Source organism: Oryctolagus cuniculus, chromosome 1 (genome assembly GCF_964237555.1).
Source record: "Oryctolagus cuniculus chromosome 1, mOryCun1.1, whole genome shotgun sequence".
In the NCBI taxonomy this organism is placed as follows: Eukaryota; Metazoa; Chordata; class Mammalia; order Lagomorpha; family Leporidae; genus Oryctolagus; species Oryctolagus cuniculus.
Genome location: NC_091432.1, coordinates 8,275,054 through 8,300,591, shown reverse-complemented (window position 1 = coordinate 8,300,591; position 25,538 = coordinate 8,275,054). Strand labels below are relative to the sequence as shown.

General features: G+C 38.9%; 1 protein-coding gene across 1 annotated transcript in view; it reads left to right on the top strand.

The window, feature by feature from the left end:
- Positions 1 to 22,312, top strand: part of LOC100345537 (steroid transmembrane transporter SLC22A24-like) — a 33,049-nt gene extending 10,737 nt beyond the window's left edge. The window contains exons 5-9 of the mRNA XM_051833201.2: positions 9,970 to 10,093; positions 14,505 to 14,620; positions 18,371 to 18,585; positions 19,924 to 20,032; positions 22,105 to 22,312. Coding sequence (XP_051689161.2) covers positions 9,970 to 10,093; positions 14,505 to 14,620; positions 18,371 to 18,585; positions 19,924 to 20,032; positions 22,105 to 22,312 — 772 coding nt within the window. The remainder of the gene's footprint in view (positions 1 to 9,969; positions 10,094 to 14,504; positions 14,621 to 18,370; positions 18,586 to 19,923; positions 20,033 to 22,104) is intronic.
- The last annotated feature ends 3,226 nt before the right edge of the window (positions 22,313 to 25,538 follow it).

The window sequence follows — 25,538 nt, the reverse complement described above, 5'->3', positions numbered from 1 at the left end:
CCCACCCACTACCCTCCCCTTTCCCACTCCCTCTCCCCTTCCATTCACATCAAGATTCATTTTCGATTATCTTAATATACAGAAGATCAGTTTAGTATACATTAAGTAAGGATTTCAACAGTTTGCTCCCACACAGAAACATAAAGTGAAAAATAATAGATGATTTTTTTTAAATGATGATGAAATCAGATCAGACCTATTGTCATGTTTAATCCCAGTGAGAGTCAAGTTGGGAATTGATAATTTCTTTTTTTTTTTTACAGAGGATCAGTTTAGTATGCATTAAGTAAAGATTTCAACAGTTTGCACCCCCATAGAAACATAAAGTGAAATATATTGTTTGAGTACTCATTATAGCATTAAATCTCAATACACAGCACATTAAGGACAGAGATCCTACATGAGGAGTAAGTGCACAGTGACTCCTGTTGTTGACTTTACAAATTGACACTCCTGTTTATGGCATCAGTAATCTCCCTATGCACCAGTCATGAGTTTGCAAGGCTATGGAAGCCCTCTGAGTTCTCCGATTCTTATCTTGTTTAGACAAGGTCATAGTCAAAGTGGAGGTTCTCTCCTCCATTCAGAGAAAGGTACCTCCTTCTTTGAAGACCTGTTCTTTCCACTGGGATCTCACTCACAGAGATCTTTTGCCAGAGTGTCTTGGCTTTCCATGCCTGAAATACTCTCATGGGCTTTTCAGCCAGATCCGAATGCCTTTAGGGCTGATTCTGAGGCCAGAGTGCTATTTAGGACATCTGCCATTCTATGAGTCTGCTGAGTATCTCACTTCTCATGTTGGATCACTCACCCCTTTATTTATTCTATCGGTTAGTATTAGCAGATACTAGACTTGTTTATGTGTTCCCTTTGACTCTTAGTCCTTTCATTATGATCAATTGTGAACTGAAATTGATCACTTGGACTAGTGAGATGGCATTGGTACATGCCACCTTGATGGGATTGAATTGGAAACCCCTGGTATGTTTCTAACTCTACCATTTGGGGCAAGTCAGCTTGAGCATGTCCCAAATTATACATCTCTTCCCTCTCTTATTCCTACTCTTATGTTTAACAGGGATCACATTTCAGTTAATTTTTAACACTTAAGAATAACTGTGTATTAATTACAGAATTAAATCAGTCATATTAAGTAGAACATACAAAAAAACTACTAAGAGGGATAATGTATTAAGTTGTTCTTTAACAGTCAGGGCTATGCTGATCAAGTCACCGTTTTTCATAGTGTCCATTTCACTTCAGGAGGTTTCCTTTTTGGTGTTCAGTCAGTTGTCACCGATCAGGGAGAACATATGGTATTTGTCCCTTTGGGACTGGCTTATTTCACTCAGCATGATGTGTTCCAGATTCCTCCATTTTGTTGCAAATGACTGGATTTCATTGTTTCTTACTGCGGTATAGTATTCTAAAGAGTACATATCCCATAATTTCTTTATCCAGTCTACCGTTGATGGGCATTTAGGTTGGTTCCAGGTCTTAGCTATTGTGAATTGAGCTGCAATAAACATTAGGCTGCAGACCGCTTTTTTGTTTGCCAATTTAAATTCCTTTGGGTAAATTCCAAGGAGTGGGATGGCTGGGTCGAACGGTAGGGTTATCTTCAGGTTTCTGAGGAATCTCCAGACTGACTTCCATAGTGGCTTGACCAGTTTGCATTCCCACCAACAGTGGGTTAGTGTCCCTTTCTCCCCACATCCTCGCCAGCATCTGTTGTTGGTAGATTTCTGCATGTGAGCCATTCTAACCGGGGTGAGGTGAAACCTCATTGTGGTTTTGATTTGCATTTCCCTGATTGCTAATGACCTTGAACATTTTTCATGTGCCTGTTGGCCACTTGGATTTCATCTTTTGAAAAATGTCTATTGAGGTCCTTGGCCCATCTCTTAATTGGTTGTTGGTTTTGTTTTTGTGGAGTTTCTTGATCTCTTTGTAGATTCTGGTTATTAACCCTTTATCTGTTGCATAGTTTGCAAATATTTTTTCCCATTCTGTCGGTTGTCTCTTCACTCTCCTGACTGTTTCTTTTGCGGTACAGAAACTTCTGAATTTGATGCAATCCCAATAGTTGATTTTGGCTTTGACTGCCTGTGCCTCCCGGGTCTTTTCCAGAAACTCTTTGCCTGTGCCAATATCTTGAAGGGTTTCTCCAATGTTCTCTAGTAACTTGATGGTGTCAGCTCGTAGATTTAGGTCTTTAATCCATGTTGAGTGGATTTTTTGTGTAAGGTGTAAGGTAGGGGTCTTGCTTCATGATTCTGCATGTGGAAATCCAGTTTTCCCAGCACCATTTATTGAATAGACTGTCCTTGCTCCAGGAATTAGTTTTAGATCCTTGATCAAATATAAGTTGGCTGTATATGTTTGGGTTGATTTCTGGTGTTTCAATTCTGTTCCATTGGTCTGTCCATCTGTTTCTGTACCAGTATCATGCTGTTTTGATTACAACTGCCCTGTAGTATGTCCTGAAATCTGGTATTATGATGCCTCCGGCTTTGTTTTTGTTGTACAAGATTGCTTTAGCTATTCGAGGTCTCTTGTGCCTCCATATAAATTTCAGCACCAATTTTTCCAGATCTGAGAAGAAGGTCTTCGGTATCTTGATTGGTTTTGCATTGAATTTATAAATTGCTTTTGGGAACATGGACATTTTGATGATATTGATTCTTCCAATCCATGAGCATGGAAGATTTTTCCATTTCTTGGTATCCTCTTCTATTTCTTTCTTTAAGATTTTGTAATTCTCATCGTAGAGATCTTTAACGTCCTTGGTTAAGTTTATTCCAAGGTATTTGATTGTTTTTGTAGCTATTGTGAATGGGATTGATCTTAGAAGTTCATCCTCAGCCATGGCATTGTCTGTGTATACAAAGGCTGTTGATTTTTGTGCATTGATTTTATACCCTGCTACTTTGCCAAAATCTTCTATGAGTTCCAACAGTCTCTTGGTAGAGTTCTTTGGGTCCCCTAAATAAAGAATCATGTCATCTGCAAAGAGGGATAGTTTGAGTTCTTCCTTCCCAATTTGTATCCCTTTAATTTCTTTTTCTTGCCTAATAGCTCTGGCTAGAACCTCCAGAACTATATTGAATAGCAGTGGTGAGAGTGGACATCCCTGTCTGGTATCAGATCTCAGTGGAAATGCTTCCAACTTTTCCCCATTCAATAGGATGTTGGCTGTGGGTTTTTCATAGATTGCTTTGATTGTATTGAGGAATGTTCCTTCCAAACCCAGTTTGCTTAGAGTTTTCATCATGAACGGGTGTTGTATTTTATCAAATGCTTCTCGGCATCTATTGAGATAATCATATGGTTTTTCTTCTGCAGTCTGTTAATGTGGTGTATCACATTGATTGTCTTGCGCACATTAAACCATCCCTGCATACCAGGGATACATCCCACTTGGTCTGGGTGGATGATCTTTCTGATGTGTTGTTGCATTCTATTGGCCAGAATTTTATTGAGGATTTGTGCATCTATGTTCATCAGGGATATTGGTCTGTAATTCTCTTTCAGTGCTGCATCTTTTTCCGGCTTAGGAATTAAGGTGATGCTGGCTTCATAGAAAGAATTTGGGAGGATTCCCTCTTCTTCGATTGTTCTGAATAGTTTGAGAAGAATTGGAGTCAGTTCTTCTTTAAATGTCTGGTAGAATTCAGCAGTGAATCCATCTGGTCCTGGGCTTTTCTTTGTTGGGAGGGCCTTTATTACTGTTTCAATTTCTGTCTCGGTTATGGGTCTGTTTAGGTTTTCGATGTCTTCCTGGTTCAATTTAGGTAGGTTGCATGTGTCCAGGAATCTATCCATTTCTGATAGGTTTCCCTGTTTGCTGGCATACAAGTCCTTGTAGTAATTTCTGATGATTCTTTTTATTTCTGTGGTGTCTGTTGTTACATTTCCTTTTTCATCTCTGATTTTATTGATTTGTGTCTTTACTCTTCTTTTTTTAGTTAGTTGGGCCAATGGGGTGTCAATTTTGTTTATTTTTTCAAAAACCAGCTCCTCGTTTGGCTGATTTTTTGGAATGTTTTTCTTGATTCACTCCTGTTGATTTCTTCTCTGATTTTAATTATTTCTCTTCTCCTACTAGATTTGGGTCTGGTTTGCTGTAGGTTTTCTAGATCCATGAGGTGAATTGAAAGCTCATCTATTTGGTGCCTTTCCAATTTCTTGATGTAGGCACCTATTGATATAAACTTTCCTCTTAACACGGCTTTTGCCGTATCCCATAAGTTTTGGTATGTTGTGCTGTTATCCTCATTTACTTCCAGAAAGTTTTTGATTTCTCTTAATTTCTTCTATGACCCATTGTTCATTCAGGAGCATGTTGTTCAATCTCCATGTGTTTGCGTATGCTCTAGGGATTCCTGAGTTGCTAATTTCCAACTTCATTCCTTTATGGTCTGAGAAGCTGCATGGTATGATTCTAATTCTTTTGAATTTGCTGAGACTTGCTTTATGGCCTAGTATGTGGTCAATCCTAGAGAAGGTTCCATGTACTGCTGAGAAGAATGTAAAATCTTTAGCTGTAGGATTGAAAGTTCTGTATATATCTGTTAGATCCATTTGGGCTATAGTGTCATTTAAATCTACTGTATCCTTGTTGATCTTCTGTCCTATTGATCTGTCTATTTCTGAGAGTGGAGTATTGAAGTCCCCCAGTACTATTGTATTGGGGTCTAAGTCTCCCTTTAAGTCCGTTAACAAATCTTTTAGATAAACCGGTGCCCTGTCGTTAGGTGCATATACATTGATAATTGTTATATCTAGCTGTTGAATTGATCCCTTAAGCATTATGTAGTGTCCCTCTTTATCTCTCTTAACGGTTTTTGTGGTAAAGTTTATGTTGTCTGATATTAAGAAGGCTACGCCTGCTCTTTTTTCATTTCTGTTGGCATGGAATATCTTTTTCCAGCCTTTCACTTTCAGTCTGTATGGATCTTTGTTGGAAAGATGAGTTTCTTGTAAGCAGCAAATAGATGGGTTTTGTTCCTTAACCCAATCAGCCAATCGGTGTCTTTTAACTGGACAGTTCAGGCCATTCACATTCACTTATCACTAATGATAAGTGGTAACTTTGCCCTGCCATTTGCCAAAGATAAGTTCTAATATATGCTTTGAATTCGCTGTGATCTTTTGCTGTGAGGTTTCCTTCCTTGGTTTCCTTCCTTTACCTTCTTTCATATTGATGACCGTGTTTCTGTGTTTCTGTGTGTAACACATCTTTAAGCATCTTTTGCAGGGCTGGACAAGTGGCAACAAATTCTTTCAATTTCTGTTTGCTATGAAAAGTCTTTATTTCACCTTCATTCACAAATGATAGCTTTGCAGGATATAATATTCTGGGCTGGCAGTTGTTCTCTCTTAGTACCTGGGCTATATCTCGCCATTCCCTCCTAGCTTGTAGAGTTTCTGATGAGAAGTCAGCTGTGAGTCTGATTGGAGATCCTCTGAGAGTAATCTGACGTTTCTCTCTTGCACATTTTAGGATCTTTTCTTTATGTTTCACTGTGGAGAGTTTAATTACAACATGTCTTGGTGAGGATCTCTTTTGGTCGTGTTTATTAAGGGTTCTGTGAGCTTCCTGTACTAGGATTTCTCTGTCCTTCTCCAAACCTGGGAAATTTTCTGCTAATATCTCACTAAAAAGGCCTTCTAATCCTTTCTCCCTCTCCATGCCTTCAGGAACTCCTAGAACCCGAATGTTGGTTTTTTTAATAGTATCCTGAAGATTCCCGACAATATGTTTTAGATTACTAATTTCCTCTTCTTTTCCTTGTTCTGACTGTATCCTTTCCTGTTCTCTGTCTTCTAAGTCCGATATTCTCTCTTCTGCTTCACCCTTTCTGTTTGTAAGGCTCTCTATTGTGTTTTTCATTTGATCTATTGAATTCTTCACTTCAGTCACTATCCCAGTTTCCTGTTGTGCTAGTTGTTTCATTTCATTTTGATTCCTCCTTAATATTTCATTTTCACGAGAGAGATTTTCTATCTTGTCCATTAAGGATTTCTGTAGTTCAAGAATTTGTTTTTGAGAACTTCTTAATGTTCTTATCAATTTTTTGAGATCTGCTTCTTGCATTTCTTCTATGTCATCATCCTCATAATCTTGAATTGCGGTGTCTTTTTCATTTGAGGGCTTCATGGTGACTTCCTTGTTTTTATTACCTTGGTTTTTGCATTTGTTATTTGTCATATTGGAGATATTTGGTTTCTTCACTGTGGTGCTTTTTCTTGTTATACTATGACTCTAGATTAAGTGGACTATCTGTTTTTGATGGAGCCTTAGGGCTTGAGATGGGTGTGGCCTGAGAGCTCTGTTTGGTGTGCTGAAGGTGACACTCCCAGGTTAGGTGTGGTAAACCTCTCTCTCTCTCTTTCTTTTTTTTTTTTTGATTCAAAAGGGAAGTTATTCTGCACAGCTGAACAAAGTTGGAGGTAGTTAGCAGGCAAATGATATACCCACAGGAGCCAGAGATTGGAAGCTCTTTCCCAAGGACCACACAGGGAATCTGTTCTGCCCTCAGAGTGGGCTCAAATTCTCCTTCAGTCTCCCACTGGGTTGCCAAAGTTACGGAATTGTAGCGTCTCTGGAGAGTGCTCACGTGAATTCCGTGAGTTCTCTCCCCCACCGTCTCTTTTTTCACAGTCTCAGTTCAGTAGCACCACAAATTTACTAGGTCCTAATCTCCTGTTAATTCGCCCCACCCAGAGTCAGGTTTTTCTGCTAGGCTCAGGGCCGGTGCAGACCTGAGGTCGCTCTGCTTATGACGTATGTCCAAGATGGCGCCTGCTGTTTGTCTTGCTCGCCCTTGAGAGGTGAGCGGAGAGAGAGAAACCCGTGTCCGTACCAGTCACCTGTTTTTTTTTTTTTTTCCTGTCTCTCTCTTCCAGTTAGCCTGGTGAAGTTTCCCCCCCCGCCCCCCGGGGGTCGTTCCCTCTAGTCTCCTCTCTCCGCTTGCCTGCCGTTGTCTTGGGCTATTGAGGTTCGGCTCACCTCGCGTTCCAGCGCTGGTGTGTTGAGTCTGCCGCTGGTGTCCCAAACTGTGGGCTCCCACGCTCTCCATGCAGGTCCGCTCCCCTTCCAGCGCCGATGTGTGGACTCGGAGCCCTGGACGTCCCAAGTCTCCCCACTGTTCTCTCAATATTTTTAAGAAACCAAGAGTACAGGAATTTGGAAACATTTGTTTTTTACATTTACCAATAATTTCTTATAATTCTACTTGGATCATCTACCACACTAACTATGTGATGAATGTATTTATTGTTCTGCAAACAACAATACTAAAAGCTAATTATACTGCATAGGAAGCAATAAACATTGCATCACAGGTTTACCTGTTTTTTTTTTTTTTGCTAAATTCTTTTTTAAATTATTTTTTTCTATTTTTTCAAATTTTACTTGATAAATATGAATTTCAAAGCACAACTTTTAGATTATATGGTGTTGGGTCATAGATTTAGATCTTTATTCCATGTTTGTGGATTTTTGTCTAAGGTGTAAGGTAAGGGGTCTTGCTTCATGCTTCTACATGTGGAAATCCAGTTTTCCCAGCACCATTTGTTGAATAGACTGTCCTTGCTCCAGGAATTAGTTTTAGATCCTTGATCAAATATAAGTTGGCTGTAGATGTTTGGATGATTTCTGGTGTTTCAATTCTGTTCCATTGGTCTATCCATCTGTTTCTGTACCAGTACCATGCTGTTTTGATTACAACTGCCCTGTAGTATGTCCTGAAATCTGGTATAGTGATGCCTCTGGCAGTGTATTTGTTGTACAGAGTTGCTTTAGCTATTCAAGTTCTCCTGTGCCTCCATATGAACTTCAGCATCATTTTTTTCCAGATCTGAGAAGAATGTCTTTGGTATTTTGATTGTTATTGCATTGAATCTATACACTGATTTTGGGAACATGGACATTTTGATGATATTGATTCTTCCAATCCATGAGCATGGAAGATTTTTCCATTTTTTTGTATCCTCTTCTATTTCCTTCTTTAAGATTTTGTAATTCTCATCGAAGAGATCTTTGACATCCTTGGTTAACTTTAATCCAAGGTATTTGATTGTTTTTGTAGCTATTGTGGATGGGATTGATCTTAGAAGTTCTTTCTCAGCCATGGTATTGCCTGTGTATACACAGGCTGTTGATTTTTGTGCACTGATTTTATATCCTGCTACTTTGCCAAACTCTTCTATGAGTTCCAATAGTCTCTTAGTAGAGTTCTTTGGATTCCCTAAATAAAGAATCATATCACCTGCAAAGAGGGATAGCTTGAATTCTCCCTTCCCAATTTGTATCCCTTTCACTTCTTTTTCTTGCCTAATGGCTCTGGCTAAAACTTCCAGAACTATATTGAATAGCAGTGGTGAGAGTGGGCATCCCTGTCTAGTACTGGATCTCAGTGGAAATGTTTCCAACTTTTCCCCATTCAACAGGATGCTGTTTGTGGGTTTTTCATAGATTGCTTTGATTATATTGAGGAATGTTCCTTCTATACCCAATTTGCTTAGAGTTTTCATCATGAAAGAATGTTGTATTTTATCAAATGCTTTCTCTGCATCTATTGAGATAATCATCTGGGTTTTCTTCTGCAGTTTGTTAATGTGGTGTATCACATTGTTTGATTTGTGAACGTTGAAGCATCCCTGCATAGTAGTATAAATCCCACTTGGTCTGGGTGGATGATCTTTCTGTTGTGTTGTTTACCCAGCCATTAGACAAGAAAAAGAGAGCAAGTCAACAAGATGTGATCGTTGTAACTGTAAATGCAAATATGCCTGAGCATTTTGTTTTATATAAAACACATGATATTATATCTAAAGGGAGATATAAGCTCCAATACATTAATACTGTGGGACTGTAACACCACACATTCATCAAGGACAGATCATCCAGACAAAAAAAATCAATGAAGAAATCACAGAACTTATAGAAACTATTGACCAAATTGATTTAATATATTTACAGAACATTCCTTTCTACAACTGGAGAATCTACATTTTTTTCGTCAACAAATGGAACCTTCCTTGATTAGACTATGGACCACAAAATTTATCTGAAGAATTCTTAATGAATCAAAATCATATCATGTGTATATTCACTACAACTGCAAATCAACACAAAAGCAGCTGCAGAAATTATGCAACTACAGGAATATAAACAGCATCAATGAACAATGGATAACTGAAAAAATTAATAGAAAATTTAAAAATTTCCTTGAAATTAATGAAAATAAAACATCATATGTTGAAAAGTTGGTCCTCGGCCAGTGCCGTGGCTCACTAGGCTAATCCTCCGCCTTGCGGCGCTGGCACACCGGGTTCTAGTCCCGGTCGGGGCGCCGGATTCTGTCCCAGTTGCCCCTCTTCCAGGCCAGCTCTCTGCTGTGGCCAGGGAGTGCAGTGGAGGATGGCCCAAGTGCTTGGGCCCTGCACCCCATGGGAGACCAGGAGAAGCACCTGGCTTCTGCCTTTGGATCAGCGTGGTGCGCTGGCCACAGTGCGCTGGCCGCGGCGGCCATTGGAGGGTGAACCAACGGTAAAGGAAGACCTTTCTCTCTGTCTCTCTCTCTCTCTCACTGTCCATTCTGCCTGTTAAAAAAAAAGAAAAAGTAAAAGAAAAGTTGGTCCTGGTGCCAGCTTTGTGGTTCAGTGGGATAAGCCACTGCCTGCAAAGCCAGAAATCCACATGATCACCAGTACAAGTCCAGGGACTCCAGTTCCAATCCAACTCCCTGCTAATGCACTGGGCAAGCAGCAAAACATGTCGCAAATGCTTGAATCACTATCCTTAGGTAGACCAGTACAGTGGAGAAGGCACATTGATTAAGCTACACTGCTAGAATTTATGTTAGTATTCTATGGAAGCAGAAAGGAACCTCAAGTTAGGGTTAAGTGACAATAAAGCAACTGAGTGCTAACTGAACCTTTGCTGTGTTCTTTCAACAGGAGGCTGGTGGAGTCTGCTCGGTGGCTGATTACCACCAATCAGCTAGCTGAGGGCACCAAGGCACTTAGAAGAGTTGCACACATCAATGGAAAAGAGAGTGCTGGAGAGATCCTGACCCTTGAGGTGATCTGGAAAGGGGAGCTAAGTACTGGGATAAAACCCATGAACTAACAATCACCCTCATCTGGGTTTCTGAGGGAATGCAGGCTAAAAATAAATTTTGTGAGTGGGGTAATGCATCTCTATCTTGTTTCCCTATGGATTCATAATTTTATAGAGGGGTCACTGAAAAAAATTGATCTTTCCTGTTGCTAAGAATTTGAACAGAGATATTGCAATTCATTGGCATACGTGCACATAAAATTGGAACATAGATGTTGTGATTCCTGGGCATAAGTGCACATGGTAGTTTGAATCAACAGCTAAATATCCATACCTTGGACATGTAGTAGGAAATATTGAAAAAAAATTCATTTCCCACTTTAGTCCCCTTTAGAATAATCAGAGCCTATAAAACAAAGGATTGTGTTTCATACAGAAGATGACATTAAAAGCATACTTTTGACTTTCATATATTTATTCAGTAATTCATTAAAAATTTCTAATGTACTACCTATAAGCCACGTGGTGATCTACATAATGTGGATATGGCAGTAGGGTAGATGATGGTATTTATATTCTCCAAATATGCAGAAAGAATTCTGAGCAGGATTTCTCTTTTTGAAGTTTCCTTCCTCATCTCTGGAAGCCAAATCTTGATGTGACTCATCCATGTGCTTGCTCACTGACTCATATAAAAACATTTATTTAGCTACAGTACACCAGCTGGGTAATAGATACTAGTAGGTGCATAATTCAGAGTCACTGAAATCAGTAACTTCCATCTTATAATTGGACACAAAATTAATAATTAATTGTATAGAACAGGTGTTAAGATTATATACTAGTAATTTTGATAGGACACAAGATAGAATTCACTCTAGCTTAATGGGTTAGGAAAGGATTATGAGTTAGCTTTTAAAATGTAAAAGAAAGGCATTGCAACATCACAGAAACTGATTGGTAGCTGTGCAGCTGATAAATGTCCCATATCAACCATGAAAGAAAGCAATGCCTTGTAGAATAAAATGTTCTTCAAGGAAAAAACAAAGTTCCTCCCTCTGATCCAATGAGTCCATTTCCCTCACATGATAAATTGCCACTTGCCCATTGTCCAGGAAAAACTGATATCATTATTGCTTATATTCAAAGTCTATAATCTTAACATTTAAATGATGCCCCAATGAGGATGAGACCACTTATGTGCAGTTCTCTAACTACAGCACTTTTGTGCCAGAGACCAGCTCCAGCCAGTCCACGGCCCCCAAGGTGTGAGAGGTGTCAGCACTCGAAGAAACGAGAGACACACTCACAGCAAGGCTGATGGCATGGCTCTGGCTCTCGAGCACCAGACTTTATATCATAAGTTAAATAATGATTCTTTTTTTCTCACACTAACAAGTCTGTTGTCCATTTTTTTTCTAATTACAATTTCTTTGATTTTCAAGGGCATATTCAGAGCATGGGTTACAATCACAGACAGGTACAAGATAACAGGCTGCCCACACAAGCCAAGGCCTGGAGTGCTATCCAGCTTTGCAGAAATTGGCTACACAAGCTAGGATAGTACCTTCCTAATCTAATCTTTATTAGAAGCCCCAAGTTCAAAGCAGGCCCTTTTTAAAATGTATCCCCTCTTTGCAGTTCTTTCTGTAATTCTTTAACTTCTTTATTGTACTTATTTAAAGGTTCACTTAGATATTCTACAGTTTTGACATCCTAACCATTGTAGTATTTGTAGCATATATTGAATTAAAGCTTTAATAACATTTATCTTTATTCTAGTGGGAAGTATATACCAGGGAGCCTGTTGCCTTTTAATTCTTTTCCATAAACAGCTCAACCTTGCATAAAGCATTAACCCTTTCTCCTACACTAACAGTCTGCTTGATTAAAATTCTACAAAGCAAGGCCAGCGCCGCGGCTCACTAGGCTAATCCTCCGCCTTGCGGCGCCGGCACACCGGGTTCTAGTCCCGGTCGGGGCGCCGGATTCTGTCCCAGTTGCCCCTCTTCCAGGCCAGCTCTCTGCTGTGGCCAGGGAGTGCAGTGGAGGATGACCCAAGTGCTAGGGCCCTGCACCCCATGGGAGACCAGGAGAAGCACCTGGTTCCTGCCTTCAGATCTGTGCAGTGCGCCGGCCGCAGTGCGCCGGCCGCAGTGCGCCGGCAGCAGCGGCCATTGGAGGGTGAACCAACGGCAAAGGAAGACCTTTCTCTCTGTCTCTCTCTCACTGTCCACTCTGCCTGTAAAAAAATATGTAAACCTTAATACTAGTAATATTCTTGTTTATATAAGGGGGGGATGCCACAAAAGATAGCCTACAGAGAGCTTTTATCTGTTCATACATTCGCCAGCGCCTTCATCAGCCTGGGCTGGGATGGCCATGAGACCAAGAGTCCACAAATCAATCCAGGTCTACCAAGTGTGTGTCATGAATCCAATTACATTAGCCATCACCATTGACCCTCTGGAATCTGCATTAACAGAAAGCTGAATACAGGAGAATGAGCCAGTGCTAGGAATCAAACCCAGGTACACTGATGTAGGACACAGGCATCTTAACCACTAGTGTACACCCCCATTCCAATCTTGATGTCAGAGTTTAATCTCTGGAATTGATGGTACCTTATTATTGCCATTTAATGCTAAATTCTATTAATTATTATTTTTCTTGAAATTTCAAAAATCCTAGATCAACATGCATGCCAGTGCATCTGTCCCACCACTAACCCAACCTTGTTCATCATCAGTGAAATTTTTAGTAATTGAATCACAATAGCACACTCCAATGAGCAACAGATATGGGAAATAGTCTAGCTCTAGTATCATTTTGTGAAATAATAATTACTTTCTTCTGTTTTACATACATTTCATGATGACATATGATGCTTTGGGTAAATTGTAGATAACTTCCATGAAATAGAAGTGTTAATTTCTAAAGTGAAGCATAACTGCACATATTAATGGGGCATCATTAGAAGTTTCAATACATGTATAGATTGTATATTGCTCAAGTCACCATGATCTTATCTATTTCCTCAAAGCTTTATCATTATTTTGTTATAAAAACATTAAATTCTTAATCTCTGCCTTTTATTTTTTGGGAAATGCATGATTGAACTTCAAACATTTTATAGAAAATGGAATTGAGTATAGTTATTTGAGTAAAAAAATTGAAATTCATTCATATCAAAGGTCTTCAAAGAGCTCATAGAAAACGTGTATGCTGGAAAAACTATGCATGGATTTCCAAAGTTTTTTCATCAAAATAATTTATCTTTTAATTTCTTTTTCACAAGCCATTTGAAGCACTTTTATGTAATATATTATCCTTACCTATAGTTGCAACTGCACAACAGAACACCAGAATTTATTTCTACTATGGTACTTTAATTTCGTGCTTGTGGACCAATTTTTTCTGACACAGTAAGTCACATGTTAAGTTCAGGGATAAATTCTAAGCCAATTTTTGAAGCCCTAGAACTAACTCTTTTGGTGTTAGTAAAGTTCGCCTCTCATAGAACTTGCCTAAGCCAAGGTCACACTGTATCAACATATTCCCTGCACTTTTCACTGCCTTTAACTCTGCACTCCATTAATGATGGGAGGCTACATGCCTATCATACTTAGACAAAGATGTCTTGGATCCAAATGATGAAGTGGATGTAGTTTTCAGAAAGAAAAAAAAAACCACTGACACATGCATGCATTTTGTGCATTTTGCAAATCAACAGGCTGTTGATGCATGAATTCATTTCTGGGATCTTGATTCTGTTCTATGGTCTATATATCCATTTTATATAATTTTACTTAAGCTCTGTATTAGCTCATTAAATCAGGAATTGTGGTGCCTTAAGCTTTGTTCTTTATTGCTCAAAATTGCTTTGGCTATTCCAGAACTCTTATGCTTCCATATGAACTCTGGCTTTTTTTGTTCTCCAAAGAATGGCATCTGAATTTGGGTGGCAATTCTTTTGATCTGTAATCATATTAGGTAGTATGGATATTTTGATAACAGGAGCATTAATTCTTCAAGTCCATGAATATGGGAAGTATTTCCACATATTTGTGTCTTCTTCAATTTTTTTAATGAATGTGTCATCTTTTACACTGTGAAAAACATTTCTGATCCTTGGTTGAAAATTTTCTGGGTATTTTTCATAGTTTTAGTTAATGGGATTTATTTTATGATTTTCTGCCCTTCCTAAGCTCAATTTTTAGCAGGCTTATTCCTATGCAATTCATCTGAGTTCCCATTTCCCACTACACCTTTTGGAACTTTCCACACAAGAGGTAGATTATTGACTGCCCACGTCCCCCTAGACAGAAGGGTCCATGAGTATAGTGAACTCTGGATCTATCTCATCTTCCAGCACTCACCACTACACTCATTGACATCTCATAAACGCTTGTTGTTGTTTTTGTTGTCAAAGTTTGTGAGGTCCACCATGAAGGAGGAGATGGACAAAGCCTCAACCAAACCATCCGTGGTCGAGGTGTTCCAGGCACCCAAACTGCGCATGAGGATTCTCTACCTGAGCTTCCTGAGGTGAGTTACACTGGGTGATGGTCATGAAGAATTCCTTATGTTGCCTTACCTTTGTGCGTTTTCAAGGTTCTCAAATTTTTGGTTCTTTATTTAAATATATTCTAAATATAATATTTATAAACACATTCTAAATGTCTTATCTCAGTCTGGAAATTAAAGGATGTGTTTTGATTAAATTTTTATCATTTTTATTTCTATTAATGTAAAGAGAACATATTTCACATATTTCATAGGTACTTTCTAAGAAGATATCCAAATTCCCTCCCTGCTCAGCTCCCTCCCTGAATCCCCTTGCTCCTTCCTATTTTTTTCTTAATACAAAAACCTAACTTCAGTCCAATCAGTAATCACAGGCTTAATTTAACACTAATCATAATATTCACCAAGTAAAAAGTAGGAAGACCACAGTTCCACAGGAGTATACACAAGGGCTAAAACAACAACCATATTATAAGATATGCATTTCATTCCAACACATTTTTGGCATTCTATATTAACAGCCACATATCAGAGACAACATATGATATTTGTCTTTTTTTTTTTGCACTGGATTATTTCAGTAAGCATAATGGCTTCTAATTGCTCCATTTTGTAGGTAAAGACAGGACTTCTTTTTTTTTTTTGCTTAAGTAGTATTCCACAGTGTGTGTGTGTGTGTTTGTGTGTGTGTGTATCATATTTTCTTTGTGGATACATTGATTCTATATCTTACCAATTGTGAATTGAGTTGCAACACACATGCGGGTACAGATCACTTTTCAAATGGTGGATCTATTTTCAGATTTCTTCCCTAATATTTATACCAGATTACATTACTACCAACAGTGGGTTAGGGTACCTTTTCCCCACATCCTCACCAACATTTGTTATTTTTTTGATTTGGAGATGATAACCATCCTAATTGGGGTGATGTGAAACTTCATTGTGATTTTGATTTACATTTCCTTGATGCTTAGAGATACTGAGTGTATTTCATGTTTTTTTTTTTGACAGGCAGAGTTAGACAGTAAGAGAAAGAGAGAAAGGTCTTCCTTCCATTTTTCTTTTTTTTATCCAGGGTATTTTTTTAAACTTTTATTTAATGAATATAAATTTCCAAAGTACAGCTTATGGATTACAATGGCTTCCCCCCCATAACGTCCCTCCAACCCGCAACCCTCCCCTTTCCCACTCCCTCTCCCCTTCCATTCACATCAAGATTCATTTTCGATTATCTTTATATACAGAAGATCAGTTTAGCATACATTAAGTAAAGATTTCAACAGTTTGCTCCCACACAGAAACATAAAGTGAAAAATAATAGATGATTTTTTAAATGATGATGAAATCAGATCAGACCTATTGTCATGTTTAATCCCAGTGAGAGTCAAGTTGGGAATTGATAATTTTTTTTTTTTACAGAAGATCAGTTTAGTATACATTAAGTAAAGATTTCAACAGTTTGCACCCCCATAGAAACACAAAGTGAAATATACTGTTTGAGTACTCGTTATAGCATTAAGTCTCAATGTACAGCACATTAAGGACAGAGATCCTACATGAGGAGTAAGTGCACAGTGACTCCTGTTGTTGACTTTACAAATTGACACTCCTGTTTATGGCATCAGTAATCTCCCTATGCTCCAGTCATGAGTTTCCAAGGCTATGGAAGCCTTTTGAGTTCCCCGACTCTTATCTTGTTTAGACAAGGTCATAGTCAAAGTGGAGGTTCTCTCCTCCATTCAGAGAAAGGTACCTCCTTCTTTGAAGACCTGTTCTTTCCACTGGGATCTCACTCACAGAGATCTTTCATTTAGGTCCTCTTTGTTTTTGCCAGAGTGTCTTGGCTTTCCATGCCTGAAATACTCTCATGGGCATTTCAGCAAGATCGGAATGCCTTTAGGGCTGATTCTGAGGCCAGAGTGCTGTTCAGGACATCTGCCATTCTATGAGTCTGCTGAGTATCTCACTTCCCATGTTGGATCACTCTCCCCTTTATTTATTCTATTGGTTGCTCTGTGCTGATCCGAAGCCAGGAGCCAGGTGCTTCCTCCTGGTCTCCCATGTGGGTGCAGGGCACTTGAGCCATCTTCCACTGCACTTGTGGGCCACAGCAGACTGCTGGACTGCAAGAGGAGCAACTAACAGGTTTTATATAAATGTGATTTGTTTCCAAACATCTATAGGCAATCTGGTTGTTGTTCATTTGTATATATTTCTATTCCTTTACACTTTGGCTCTGGTTTATTGAAGACTGTTTTAATAACCCAAAATATATTCTATTTTAGTAAATACAAATATTTTGAAATATATTTTCTATTTTTTTGAAAGTCAGAGTCAGACAGTGAAAGACAGAGACAGAGAGAAAGGTCTTCCTTTTTCCATTGGTTCACCCCCCAAATGGCCGCTATAGTCGGCATGCTGGGCCAATCCAAAGCCAGGAGCCAAGTGCTTCATCCTGGTTTCCCATGTGGGTGCAGGACCCAAGGAACTGGGCCATCCTCCACTACACTCCCTGGCCACAGCAGAGAGCTGGACTGGAAGAGGAGCAACCGGGTTAGAACCCAGGGTGACGGCGCTGCAGGCGGAGGATTAGCCTAGTGAGCTGTGGCTCCAGCCAAAATATATTTTCCAAAGTTACTTTGTAATGATCTATATATACACCAAATCATTCAAAGGGACTAAGATGTTCTATAATACACTGCTCTATTTCATCATATTGGAATTTATTTCCACACTTCTGGTCTGTGGGCCAGATTTCTACATTCTATATACTCAGTCAGGAAAACGAGAAGAGCTAATGGTAAACAAAGAACTAACCAGTGCTAAATATAGGACCCCAGGCAAATAGATGATCAAAACAGATTCCTTCCCTGGACACTTTTGTATGGATTTTTAAAGGCCTCCAAATGTCATTTAGCCGTTCTCTCCATTTCTTGTGATATAAGAAATGCATTTTCCTCTGACTGCTGCACACACATTTCTCTCTATGCCCTGCAGATTTGCCTGTGTATTGTGTACAGCAATTGCCTCACCCCAACACCTTTGTCTTCTTCCTTCCTCCCATACAGCAATTCAAATGACTCAAGGCCAGGACTCTGATCTATGAACAAATCCATAGGTCCTTGCCATATATTACTGGAAGTGCACTTAGCTGCCACTCTCCTTATCTCAATTCTGACACTTTAGATTAGAAGTTCAGTGGTAATAGCTCTTAGGTTGCTTAAAACTATCAGGTCTCTATATCCTTCAATACACACGGAAAACTCTTACCTGTAAGAGTCCTTGCAGCCTCACACATAAGGATTAATGTGAAGGTTTCCACACGGAGGAGCAGAGAAGAGAATCTCACAAGATGCTGCAAACATAAATAAATAAACACTCCCTGATTTCCAGCATTTAACCCTATTTTTGTTCAGTTCCTTATAATGTCAAATGGAGTGATGAACTCAGATTGCATATTTTTCTATACAATAGTTTCAATACCTTTTACTGGAGTTTGGGTACCTTAGGTACCTCTCTCCTGTGCCCTCGGCACAACCTGCAACAAACAGCTTATTTTGAAGTCATGTTTCACCATAATTTTATACGTAAATCATTGTCTTAAGGAGAAATATGATATGATGCAGTACAAAATTTTTTCTGTTACATTGATTTCAGCTACTTGGACAATATTTTCTTCAAGTATAGGTTTTGTCTTCAAAATTGTAAATTATATTCCTTAAGCTCTAAGCCTTATTAAATTGGTCTTTATTACTTTAATCACTTCAGGCTGGGAACCACTATACCCTTTTACGGTTTGATACTCAACCTACAGGAACTGGGGAGCAGTATCTTCATGTTCCAGATCCTCTTTGGAGCTGTCACATTCATATCCAGATGTATTATCCTTTTGATAACTAAATACATGGATCGTCGGATCAGTCAGTCGTTGTTTTCCTTCCTGGCAGGACTTTGCATTCTGGTCAACACCTTTTTGTTCAAAGGTGAGAGAGGCAGGAGTTTGGGGGAAGGAATTGGCTTCCCTCAGTCCTCAGGAATTATGTGGGTTTATATGTTGCCAAAATAAAACCATTGGCATTGAGAGGTGCAGGCTTGCTTGAAGTTAACAAGACAGCTTGAAACTGCTCCTGATAAAAAATCATTGGCATGTCTTAGGCTCCAGCCAAGCCAGTGTCAGCAAGGGGTGGCTCAGATACACAGGTGTCTTCATGACATGCAGGATGAACCTGGACACCAGTATTGACTACACAGAGCCGCTTCTCTACCAGTTACAGCACAGACTGTTGGCTAATCATGCTGTAATATACAAGGAAGGGGTCGGTCTTGCTGTTGTATCCCCAAACACGCACACAGTGCTCTCATCGCTTCTGTCTGGGACTCTTCCAGTGTTAAGGCTTTCCTGCTTGGCATCTCACTCACTCTTTCATAGTCATTTTTTTTAAGTTGCCATTTGAGTCACCATAAATGCAAAAGAATTTTAGGAGAATTTCTTTGACTACAGTGAAATAAAAATCCCTGCCTTCAATCAGATAACTGTATGGCAGGAACAACAAGAGAGTCTCATCTGGTTCAATTGATTAAACTGTTTTGTGTTCTGTGGTCCAGACTGATGGGCTTCATTCCACCTCATGCAAATTTGCCGAGTAATAGAAAGCCTTCTCCATTGTTTAAGGTCCTTTTGATTATTTTTATTGAATGTTATAAGTTCCTTTTTGAAATTTTAGTATTAGTGTTTCCCAGCATCACATTGCCTATTTCCAAATAGGAGACCTAATTCTCTCCTGAACTATTATTCTAGAACGCTGTCTCTTCAAAATATCCACTCTAAATAAACACAATCTGTTTGTTACTATTTGATAGAATACCTGTCTATATCAAAAATGGTTTCCCACACTGTTCATTCCAGTTATTACCTTTCCAGTTATATACAGTTTATATATCTAATATCTGTATTATAGATAACATATAATAATAAGTGACCTGTAATAATGGTATATACATTTATTATCTGAACATGCATCTATGTCTTAAAGAAAGTGCATAGGAAAATTAAGAAATAAAGTTACTCCATCATGGAGGAAGACTTAAGGCAACTAACTGAAATCGTTTCAATCGTTGTTTAAGCTATGACATTCTGCAGTCCACAGTCATCCATGTAGCAACCATTCCATAACTTCTGGGATGTGCGGTTTGTATATTTTAGGTCATACCTGAAACCACCCCCCACCAACCCTCCAGCAGAATTGTTCCATGTCTATAGGGAGGTTGACAGATTTCTTTATCCTATATTGTCTGACTCTCCTTGGTCCTCCTCTCTCCAGAAATGCAGACTCTACGTGTGATTTTAGCAACTGTGGGAACTGGTGCTGTTTCTGCTGCCACTGCTACTTTTGCAGTCCAAAATGCAGAACTCATCCCTACAATATGCAGGTATAAGTATTAGAAGGCCATATGTCTGCTTTCCAAATGAGACTTTTCTAGAATAATAGATATTTATTGATAAGTAGTAACTTCGCCCTGCCGTTTTCCCAAAGATATTTTCTAGTATATGATTTGAGCTTCCTATGATCTTTTTCTGGTAGGTTTTCTTCCTTTACCTTCTTTCATATTGATGGCTGTGTTTCTGGGTTTCTGTGTGTAGCACATCTTTAAGCATTTTTTGTAGGGCTGGATGAGTGGCCACAAAGTCTTTCAATTTCTGTTTGCTATGAAAGGTCTTTATTTCACCTTCATTCACAAATGAGAACTTTGCAGGATATAATATTCTGGGTTGGCAGTTTTTCTCTCTTAGTACCTGGGCTGTATCTCGCCATTCTCTCCTAGCTTGTAGGGTTTCTGATGAGAAGTCAGCTATGAGTCTGATTGGAGATCCTCTGAGAGTAATCTGAAATTTCTCTCTTGCACATTTTAGAATCTTTTCTTTATGTTTCACTGTGGTGAGTTTGATTACAACGTGTCATGGTGAGGATCTCTTTTGGTCATGTTTATTAAGGGTTCTGTGAGCTTCCTGTACTAGGATTTCTCTGTCCTTCTCCAAACCCGGAAAGTTCTCTGCTAGTATCTCACTAAAAAGGCCTTCTAATCCTTTCTCTCTCTCCATGCCTTCAGGAACTCCTAGAACCCGAATGTTGGTTTTTTTTAATAGTATCTTGTAGATTCCTGACAATATTTTTTAGATTTCTAATTTCCTCTTCTTTTCTTGATTTGACTGTATACTTTCCTGTTCTTTGTCTTCTAAGTCCGATATTCTCTCTTCTGCTTCACTCATTCTGTCTTTAGGGCTCTCTAATGTGTTTGTAATTTGATCTATTGAATTCTTCATTTCATTATGATTTCTGTTCACCAGCACCGTTTCATGTTCTACTACTTGCTTCATTTCATTTTGATTCCTCCTTAATATTTCATTTTCACGAGAGAGATTTTCTATCCTGTCCAGTAAGGGTTTCTGTAGTTCAAGAATTTGTTTTTGAGAATTTCTTAATATTATCAATTTTTTGAGATCTGCTTCTTGCATTTCTTCTATCTCATCATCTTCATAATCTTGAATTGGGGTGTGTATTGCATTTGGGGGTGTCATAGTGTCTTCCTTATTCTTGTTTCCTCAGTTTCTTCATTTGTTGCTTGGTATTGTGGCAATATTCTTTGGTTTCTTTGCTGTAGTGGTTTTTCTCATTATACTATGACTCTGGATTATGTGGACTGTCTGCTTTTGATGGATATTTAGAGGTTGTGATGGGTGTTGCCAGAGAGCTCTGTTTGGTTCTTCAGGGTTAAGGTTGTGCCAAAGGTGACTCACTAGGTTATTCTCTCTCTCTCTCTCTCTCTAACTCACTCTCTCTCATTTTTTTTGACTCAAAGGGAAGTAATTCCACACAGCTAGTGGAATTGAAGGTAGTCGATGTATGAAATCCGGCCCCTGTGGTTATTCGTCTGCTCTACCCAAGGACCACACAAAGGGTCTATGCAGCCCTAAGTGTGGTCTCAAATTTCTCTGCAATCTCCCACCGGGTTGCCAAGGTTAGCGAGTTTGTGTACTCCATGAGTTCTCTCGCCCACCCTCAGATTTTCACAGTCTCAGTTCATTAGCTCCACACCTTCACTAGGTCCTAACTGTAGGAATCAAACTGAAAGGTTTAGATGTCAGAGGAATAAATGGTGATACAAATGAATGCAACAACTAATAACCAATAATTATTAAAACTAAGTTTATACCAGAAAATGTGCTATGTCCAACAATGCATCATTTCACTAACCTTGTAAACCACTCTACAAATTGGTGCTACATTGACGTCTACCTCAATAATGATAAAATAGAATTTTCAAGCAATTGCCAAAATCAAAAATCAAACAGGGAGAAAGAGAAGCAAATATCACTAATAAGGGCTTGCTGGGTATATAATAATTGTTTCAGTTTCACACAATATAAAATCAAGTTGATAAATAAGATGTTGCATGTACATATCTCTACAAAATTTTCTCTGTATTGTTATTTGCACACAAAGGTCAACAGTTGCAGGAATCCATAATGTGTCCTCAAGAATTGGGGCAGTACTAGCGCCCCTCCTGATGACCTTAGTGGTGTATTCGCCCCACCTGCCCTGGATCATCTATGGAGTCTTCCCCATCCTTTCTGGCCTGATTGTGTTTGGCCTTCCGGAAACCAGGAATCAACCTCTTCCTAACACCATTCAGGATGTGGAAAAGGAGTGAGTAAATCCTGTAGCTGTCACCAGAGTGGGGAGCAGCTGTGTCAATAGCACTGCCATGGGGAAAGGAATGACCCTTTACGGTTTTGTCCAAGTGGGCTCAGACCAGGGTTGTTTGTCTCCATGTCCTTGAATTCACTGGCAGCCTTGCCCCATCCACAGAGGTGTCAGATTCTTTGTGAGGTTGTGAGGTTCTCTAGGTCACAGAGACCATTCTAGACGAGTAGGGTTAGTGATGAAATAGCCAAAAGTAGTCTCATTATGAATGGTTCATGCTCTCTACCCTTACAAGGATGACACACTCCTAAGGTTTTCTCATAAACTTACTAAAACTGAAATGCTTCACTCTCATCATGCCGGTTTTATCATCCATCAACCCAATGATGCTTGATAAAAATGGGAAAGAAACTCAGTTCTCCTAATGGATATAAACCTGTTCAGTGATTTAGTAAGAATTATGGGACTAGAGTATGGACAAGCTTCTTTGCAGAATGCCACTATGTCTACAGGAAGTTGGTTTGTTGGGATATTTGTGAGATATGTGCAGTTATTCTGTATTTCTTTGTTTCTTGACTTTGTTTTTGTTGGATTTCTTTTACCAGCACAAAAGATTCGAGGAGAGTAAAGGATGATGATACTTTCCTGAAAACCACACAATTTTAAGGCATTCCCAAGAATCGACCCAAAGAAGAGCTAAATAAGGAGGAAAAAATAAAGCTTGATCCTATATATCTATAAACCAGTGAAAATATAATGTTCAAATGAATGCCTTTTACATTCATAGAACAAAATATATCAATTTTCCCAAAATAATTATTAGTTCTCAATTCCACAAAGCAGCTGTTTATATGGGGGACTAGTTGAAAGCTAGCTCCGAATTCATCTGCAAATTATTAACAGCTAAGGTGTCTTAGAAAAAGCAGCATTCTTTATTTGTTCTAACCATTGCACTCAGGGGTATTACCAAAGGAAATGAAATCATTATGTCAAAGAGATATCTACACTTGCATGTTAATTGCAACACTATTCCTAATTACCAAAATGTGGAAGCAATGTAAATGTCCAATAGATGAATAAATACAGAATAGTTTGTATAGATACTGAATATTATTCAGTTGTTCAAAACATATTATCCTATCATTTGCAACAGAAAGGATGGATCAGGTGGACGTTATGAGAACTGAAAATTGACAAGCATGGAAAGACAAATGCTGCATATCTCACTCATACATAGAGTCTAAGATAAATCGATCTCACAGAAATAGAGCATAGATGATGGTTACCTGAGGCTAGGCAGTTGTATGAGGGATGCAGGTGGGGAAATGCTGGTCAAAGGATATAAAATTACAGTTATATAGAAAGAATAAGTTCAAGAGACCTGCTGTACAGACCTGTGACAAAAGTAGATAACAATATGTTGTATTCTTTTAAAATGCTGAGAGTGGGTGGTATTATAACTACAAAAATGATATTTTATGATGTAATTATATGTTAAGTAGCCAAATATAACCATTCTGTTATGCAAATAGACATTGAAAACTCGTGTTCTGTATAATAAGTACAACTACCTTTATCTACAAATTAAAAATAAGTAAATGAATTTGAAAAAGGGAACAGCACAATATAGGGTGACAAAAGTGGTCATACATGATAAATCATATGATGAATTTTTTGAAATTACAGACATCAGAATTTGCAATTTCAGAAGTGACCAGCAGTCATGAAAATTCCAGAGAAGATGCAAACATGTACAATCTATGAAATTTTGGCACCAAAAAATCACATCTAAGTTAAAAGATTATGTAATAAATAGTAGTAATTTCCATTTTGGAAATGGTTTATTTTGGTGGTGATAGGTTTTTTCCCTTGCATTCCTTCAGCTCCATATTTTAAGCAAATGTGAATCATTTGAATTATTATAAGTATTATCAAATATTAAAGCACAACTTGTATGGTAAAAGACTTCCAAATATATGTGTGTGCATGTACTTAATATATATCATTATAAATAAAGCTACAGTTATGTACAAATCAGAAACATTAAGGACAGTTTTCAAGAGTAACACAACATGGGTAATAAATATGTGAAAAAGTAAAAATTGAATTGTGTTAAAAGAAAAATACACTACAATGAAATACCAACTTTCATTTCCAAAAGCAGCAAATGTTTTAAAGGAGCCAGTCATACTTGAGATGGGTGAGGTATACTGAAACTGACATTCAAGCAATACTGAGGGAACTACTAAATAAACCACATTTTGAAGCTGCTAAACAAATACTTCAACTTAACAAAAGTTTCAATACAATGTTTAAATATTGTAGTTATTGATGGTTTGTGGCGGTGGAGCCAAGATGGCGGAATAGTGAGGGCACGCAGCAATAGTCCGGGAAAATTTAGTTTAATAAAAGTGGAGTTATGGTAGCCTCAGAAAAAGGATTAGGAAAAAATTGCAGAGGAAACTCTTCCGGATCTAGTGGCTATGACTCGGAGGACCTACTGGGAGAACAAGGTCGCCCACCACGCGGAAGCCTCGGGAGCCGTAGGGTCTGCGCGCCAGTGCAGGAAGGGGAGTGGATGTCACACAGACACCAGCGGGGAGAGTTGGGACACCCAGGGCTCCGAGTCCACACATCGGCGCTAGAAGGGGAGGTGAGCTCAGTAACCCGAGACATTGGTGCGGAAACGGCAGTCAGAATCTAGAGGGGAGCTGGAAAGTTCACCAGACTGACTACAGGAGAGAAGGATAAAAGGTGGGGGGTTTCTCTCTCCGCCAACCTTGCAAAGGTTGCAAGGTTTGCAAGAGTTTGCAAGAGTTTGCAAGGTTTGCAAGAGACAAAGAGCAGGCCCCCTCTCTGGATTTACATAACAACAGGGGAAGCTAAGGAACTGAGTCACTACAATTCAGTATCCTAGGCAACCCAGTGGGAGTCCAGAGGAGAAACAGAGCCTGCACAGACTCTTTGGGTAGAAGCCAGGGATTGGAAGCTAAATACCATCAATTCTGCACAGCCGTGTGGTGCGGTATTACTTACCTCCTGAATAAAACAAATAAATAAATAAATAAATAAAAGAGAGATTTACCATGCATAACCTGAGGGTGTCACCTTTGCACACCCATAACCCGGAAGAAGCAAGCAGAGCTCTCAGGCCACACCCATCTCAAGCCTCCAAGGCTCCACCAACAGCAGGCAGTCCACTTAACACAGACATAGTATAAAATAAAAACATA